The 6,551-nt window shown below is 48.6% G+C and overlaps 1 protein-coding gene and 1 pseudogene across 1 annotated transcript in view; both read right to left on the minus strand.

Moving 5' to 3' along the window:
- LOC125413694 (scavenger receptor cysteine-rich domain-containing protein DMBT1) overlaps positions 1–4,273 on the minus strand; it is a 104,791-nt gene extending 100,518 nt beyond the window's left edge. Inside the window, exon 1 of the mRNA XM_087908694.1 lies at positions 3,685–4,273. Coding sequence (XP_087764820.1) covers positions 3,685–4,273 — 589 coding nt within the window. The remainder of the gene's footprint in view (positions 1–3,684) is intronic.
- A 2,072-nt stretch (positions 4,274–6,345) lies between these two features.
- On the minus strand, positions 6,346–6,551 carry LOC125413610 (small ribosomal subunit protein eS28 pseudogene; annotated as a pseudogene).

Below are 6,551 nucleotides of genomic sequence, written 5' to 3' on the forward strand. Positions count from 1 at the left end.
GCAGCTCAGAGTCAGTCATTTACTAATTGGGCTATGTGCACAAAGACATTGGCTTCCAGAAGGCAACAGGGTCCAAGGCACAGAAAAGAGCACTCCTGTGGTCATTACAAAGGAGGACATCAAGAGACTTGCTTGTTGGATAAGCAAGGCTTTCCTCTTTCCGTCGCTAGCATGTGGTGGAGGAATTGAAGGCACACGCTGTCCTTGGGACTCCCCTCTCTGCCTTCGTGTGTCTGAAGTTAGAACTCTCCTTAGTCAGTCTGAGCTCAGTTGCATCTTAGAGTTAAAATTTGCCAACCCAGATTCATTGTCTCCTCCAGAATTCTCTGAAATACGTTTGGGCAACGGGAACAACGCAGCTTGGGGATGAGATAGTACCTGTGTGGTTAAAGCCAAGGAACCTCTTCATTTTCCTTGCCTTTGGCGGGTCCTTATGTTTGTCTTCTGCCCTCCCCGGCCTCCCACGTGGGTTATGGTAGCAAATGCAATCAGATGCCTGGGGGAGTTTGTGGGTGCTCTATTAAAAACATGCTAAGGTCTTTGCTCTTACCAAAATCTCTCGAAGTTTCATTTTCTGTGGGAATGTTTTCAGATTCTACAAGGAAGAAAAGAAGGTAGAACACAAGGTGAGTCTATGGGAAAGGATAAACTCTGCGGTGTTCTGCCTTGCTGAATGGCTTTCTGCTGCCCTGGTATCCTGTCCCCAGTGGAAAGTTCAGCCTAGACTTAGTTACACGGGGCTAGTTCAGAAAAGCCGATGCTATCTAGAAAGGAGAGTTCATTTGCCTTTGTTCAGTGTTTGTCGGGGATGTCAGTGTGAACTGTGTGCAGGGTTTGCCCAGGTCTTTCAGTGAGGGTTGGTTTGCCTAGCTTCTCAGCTTGGGGTTGGAGCTGGGTGGCCACAGGTTAAATAGGCACATTTTCTTAAGGGATTTATGCTACCAGGTACTGAATATCTCAAATGCTGTTTCATATTAAAATAAAGACAACTTTGGTATCATTTAGACTTTGAAAGCAAATGAGATTCCAGAGTCTCTGCTAAAGGCAGGCAACCCTGGGGCCCTGATGTTTGAGCAGACAGCTGATTTTCTGGTCAGAATTTGTTCTCTCGCTGATAAGTCAACTACTCCCCCCACCCCCATTAGCATTCTTTGTCTTTCTGCCTGTGTCAGGAGAGGCTGGGCACTTAAGGAATGGGAGGGCTCTGATGATGAAGGCTTTGCTTTAGATTAACCAGGGCAGCTCAGCTAGGGTGTGCGGGTTGAGTGGGGTTTCTCCCTGTACCTGGGGATCTTGTCAAGGGTGTGCGCATGTTCTGGTGGCTGAGCAGATGCTACGGATGAGACTACTAGCAGAGCAACGCTGACCACTGTGGATGCTCATACATTTTGCTAAGATTCAGGGCACCTTTGCACATTTAGTGGGAATTGTATATGGCTACCTCAGGTCCAAATGCATGCTATTGGTCAAGAAGGCATTCCTCTTGACCTTGACTTAATTTTGCTCCTTAATTTTGGTTCTTTGTTTTCTAAACAAGAACAATAAAGTAAACCCACCTGAATGATAAGAATGGGGTGGAAGATGGGTGTAAAGTGCTTACAGAATCGCAAAGTGTCACATGAGCACAGAGGATTTATGCTTTGAGGCAGTCTCTTAGGCAAAACCAGTCCGGCATTTGTTACTAGGAATCGTACTAGGCAAGCTATGATTCAATTCTAATTCAACAGATTCACCAAAATAGCACATTTACAAATCAACTTCAATCAGTAGAAAAGAAAAGCAGATGGGGCTGGAGAGATGGCTCAGAGGTTAAGAGCACTGGCTGCTCTTCCACAGCAAGCACATGGTGGCTCACAACCATTTACAATAATGAGAGCTGGTGCCCTCTTCTGGCATGCTGACATGCATGCAGGCAGAACACTGAGAAAAAATCAGATGAAATTATTGGAAAATGCTGGGCCCAGGAGAATACTTGGATAAGGAGTTGCAGACAATTTCCTGCCACTGTGAAAGTAACTATTAACCAATCAACTTTCAATGCATTATTAATTTATGATTAGTTGCTGACGTCAATAGCTCCACCTGTACCTGCTCAATTCGAAAGTTTCTGTGCTATTGGTAGCTGGTGCTGGAACAATTTGCAGTGGAGAGTCATCTGTGCCTTGTATGAGATTTAACAGCGTCCCTGGAGGCTACCACAGACACCAGAGGCATCCCCCCGGCCACCCCTGTGTGACAATCAAATTTGCTTCCTAGGGCACAAAATCAACTCCAGCTGGGAACAACCACAAAAGGATATACTTGAGAAGGGCTTTTAAGTCCCCCAAAGCAAGGTTTATGCTTATGCTAATTGGCTAGCTAGACTGCTATCAGCCCCGCCCTCTCAGGGTACCTGGTCCAAGAACTGTAGCCTGGGAGAGCAACAAAGTCCCCCTTCTGCCCACCCAGGCTGCTCAGAGCCACCCACACGAGGCCAGCGTGAATTCTGCCCCCTAGTGACAGGACTGTGGGCTCACTGGAAATGCTCTTAGAAGCGGGTGCCCCCGTTCAACCTTAAAGCAGGTCTCAGAATAAGGATAATCAGAGGAACTTTCTCCTGCAGGCTGGAGAGATACCTTAGGAACTGCAGTTTCATGGGCCAGAATTCCTCTGTACTTCCTGCAGTGGGAAAGACCCTGGCCATGACAGAGCTCATGACATCAGCAGTCACCAGGAATGAGACATGCTGCTTTCCAATGGCAGTGGGCATGTGCAAGGCGGCCATTAACTCATCCCATGGAGTCAGAGAGATTTTGTTCCCTGTTAGATGGCCCAAGCCTTCCACAGAAAAGGCTTGTGAGATGAATACTTAGCTTTTGGCCAGGGGATGAAGCCTTAGTTCCTGCTTCCTAGAAGGCTGAACCTTGAAATGTGAGCAGAGGAAACTTGGAGAGGAGTATCTGTCTGGTTCACCAGGTAACAACTGGAGAGCAAGGAGGGGGCTTTCTTTTCTCTTCCACCCAACTCTACGTCTTGTTCTAGCATCTACAGCTGCTTTACCAGGGCCAGAACTACTCTGTCTCTGGGAGCTTGATTTCCCCAAAAGCAGAATTTTAGAGACCATGTTATTGACAGTCTGGCTCTCAGGATATAGGGCAGGACACTGGGCCACCATGATTACCATCCCAATGATCGCTCCCATTTAGTTAGAAAAAGATTCAAAGATAGTCAGTGTCACACCAAGCACAGAGAGATGAGTGTGGGGAGAGGACCAGTAGAGGGCCACCTAGGGGAGCCTCCCCGCAATTCCACAGGGCCCATAATTAGCAGGGGCCCACCCTTTGCAGCTGCTCTGCTGACCCTATCTAGAAATTGCTCGTAGATCTCATGCTAGGACCCACAAATCACATAACCTTGCAGCTGGCCTGTGAGTTTCCTTTTCCAGTCTGTCACTCTAGTGCTACCTAAGGGGATGCCGGAGGACTCGGGTAGAATAAGAGATCCACATTCGGCTACTTCTCAAACCCCATGAAGGAGAGATTCCACACAAGTGGCATTCTGGAAGGTGCCTGGGACCATGAGCAGACAAGACTTTTGATCCCACAAGACAGTATGTTATAAGAGTTTTCTTTGGGTCGGGGAGAAAGGAGAATGATTGGCTAAAGTGAAAAATCAACTCTTTGGGGAAGATGGGAAGTGATTTACCGGAGCAGACGACGCCAACGTCTTCCTCGTGCCCACAGTTGTGGATGAACCAGCCAGCGTGAGAACACTGGCCCAGGGAGACCTCAGGCCCAGAGCACTGCACATCATCCAGAAGAATGGGGCCAGAGCCCTGGCCGAAGGGGGCCTCTCCCTGGGTGGACACGGCGACCCCGCAGCCCAGCTGCTGGCACACGACCTGTGCTTCCTTCTCGTCCCACAGGTCGTCACACACTGTGCCCCACACGCCTTCAAAATACACCTCCACTCGGCCAGAACACCTGTTAGAACCTTCCACAAGCTGCACGGGAAGCCAGTCTTCGGGAGAAAGGTAGTCCACACCACCACCTGAGTGTCGGCGAATAGTGAGTCGACTTCCCAGGAGTACCACCTGCGTTCCCAGCACATGGCTAAAACCCCTTACACGGACATCTTTACAAGGCTCCCAGATTCCTTGTAGGGTCCTATTATTCCCATTGTACCAGGGAGGAAAAGATGACAGGAACAACAGCTTCCTGGTGGTAGAGCACTGACTAATGAGGACCAGAACGGGACTCCATAGAGCTCCCTGGATGCTCTTTTGCGAAGCCATGAGGTTTCGCTTTGTTCTTGGCGATCCCTTTTTCCATATGTGCCCCCACTTCTACCTGCTCCAGCAAGATAATCTTCATCTATGAAGACAGAAACTACCCACCTCTGACCACCTGATATTTCAGTCTAAGAACTTGGATTCTTAGGTCATTTCTACTGTGCCCTGTGGTGTCGGGTGAGAGATGGCAGGCAAAAACAAATGCTTGGGGACTGCGTTCTGCTGCACAGGGACAGGGCTGCCCTTCACTGTCACTTGGCACTCACATTTTTGCCTGCCGGCACTTTGCTGGGTGCCTACTGCCTGTCCCAGTGTTCTCAGGGGGCAGTAAGCTTTGCTAAGACAGTGAATAGAAACCCACCCAAGGTCGGGCTTGACTTGGTCAGTCACTAACTATGCAAATCAGTCTATGTGGGCCACTTAGCTTCTCTTTTCTTCTTCTGCAAAAAAAGCAGTGCATGCCTTGGAGGCTGATCATGAGGCAGAGGCCGGTGAAGTGCCTGGCACAGCAGGGGGGTACTTAGGGGCTCTCATTATTTCCATTTTATGAACCAGTAATTAGGCAGATGAGAACTATTCTGCATTCCCAAAACTACTGAGGGAGAGCTGTGGCAGGGGAGGAGCGGAACGCTCTCCTGCTATCTCTCCTCTTCCCAGTCACCACAGAGCAGGGCAGTCCTGGTTCCCATCTCTGAGAGAGATTGAAGGTTCTGGGGTACACCCTGACTGGGAGTAAGGCCCAAGACTTTGCATGTTTCAACAAGTTCTAGAACAGTCTTGAGTGATTCCCATGTAGTCCAACATTTAAGAATTCTGTCACTAATGTGCAAGAACCATAGAAGCAGAAAAGGTTCTGGCAGTCTCTGTCTTGTTAGGCATACATAGCACTGGGGTATTTTTATGGCTCAGGATAAGTGACCGCTCATCCTACTGTGTTTGGACTGTCCATCCCCAGGGGCTTTGGTGTCCTTCCACCTCCAGGTACCCTTACTCCCTTGGCCCTCTTTCTGCAGGCCACCCACAGGCCTTGTCTGATGAGAACTCACCGTCTTGCTGCTCCACAGACATGCTTTGAATGGGGCTTCTCTTAGGCTTCCCCTTCCCCAGCTTTGCTCCAGATCCTCTGATGTCCCTCCTGTAGCAAGCTGAGATGTATCCACCATGTTAGAGTCCTGCAGGGACCCTGAACACAGCCAACCCAGGTTCCGTGGAAACCTCCTGGGTCTTGCTCCAAACCCACCACTCCCCAGGCACAGCAGAGACTGGAAATCTGAATTTGCAGCCAGAGCAGGGATGCCACCAGGAAAGGACCAGGTGCTCTGGGATCCATTTCCTTAAGCTTCTGCCTTGAGATGCACTTGATCTTAAAATTCCCCTTTCTGTCAGTTCTGTGTTAATTTCCATTGACAGTTTTGCAAAGTTCCTGCACCCCAATAAGCCTCTCTGCCGATGCAATAATCCAAATCAGAATCAAATCAAACCAAATTAGAAAAAGCTCAGGTTTAATGGATGCAAATACTCCCAGACAGCTTTCCAGCCCCCCAGATTCCAGTACCCAGTGGGAGTACTCTTGAGCGTTTCTGGGGGGGGGGTCATCATTTGGGAGGCTTTCTTGGGGGTGGAGTCTGAACTGAGGCAACTTCATGGAAGGGGGGCTTGGGACGGAAAACTTTCACCTGAACATTCCAGACTCTGGATATATGAATGCCACGGGCTTGGGTGAGGTTTTCATGCACACAAGTCTGTCGGTCAGTAAACTTCATTATGATTCTCTAGCCATCTGTAGTAAATGTCGAATTTTTGTTAAGGAAGTGACAGCTTACATATAAATTCTACTACACTTCCCGGTACTCTACTGTTTCTAACACTTCTTGAACTGATTTTTTTACAACAATTTTTCCTACTTAAAAGTTTTCCTATTCTTATTTTCATTACCTGTTTTTCCTCATTTGAGAAGATCTTTAGGATCATTTTTCTTAATTTTACGTTCTTTAAAAAAATACAAATGTTTTCACATTTAACAGTCCCAGGTCACCGTGGGCCAAGTGGTGGATACTCAGGACCCAGCACGAAGGTCAGCGCAACCTCTGAGCCTCCCTCTCCGACTCCAATGGGGTGAGCACATCTCCCTCTCGAATGGTACCTTTGACATTTTGGGTGACAGAGTGGTGTCATCCATAAATTCCACATGTACCTGCGTGCACTGTCCCTGCGAACTGGTCCTGCCCAGCACTTTGGTTACCCTGGCCAGCTGGATGGTTGCAGGGTGACTCCTGTCCAT

Source organism: Myodes glareolus, chromosome 7 (genome assembly GCF_982192425.1).
Source record: "Myodes glareolus chromosome 7, mMyoGla1.1, whole genome shotgun sequence".
In the NCBI taxonomy this organism is placed as follows: Eukaryota; Metazoa; Chordata; class Mammalia; order Rodentia; family Cricetidae; genus Myodes; species Myodes glareolus.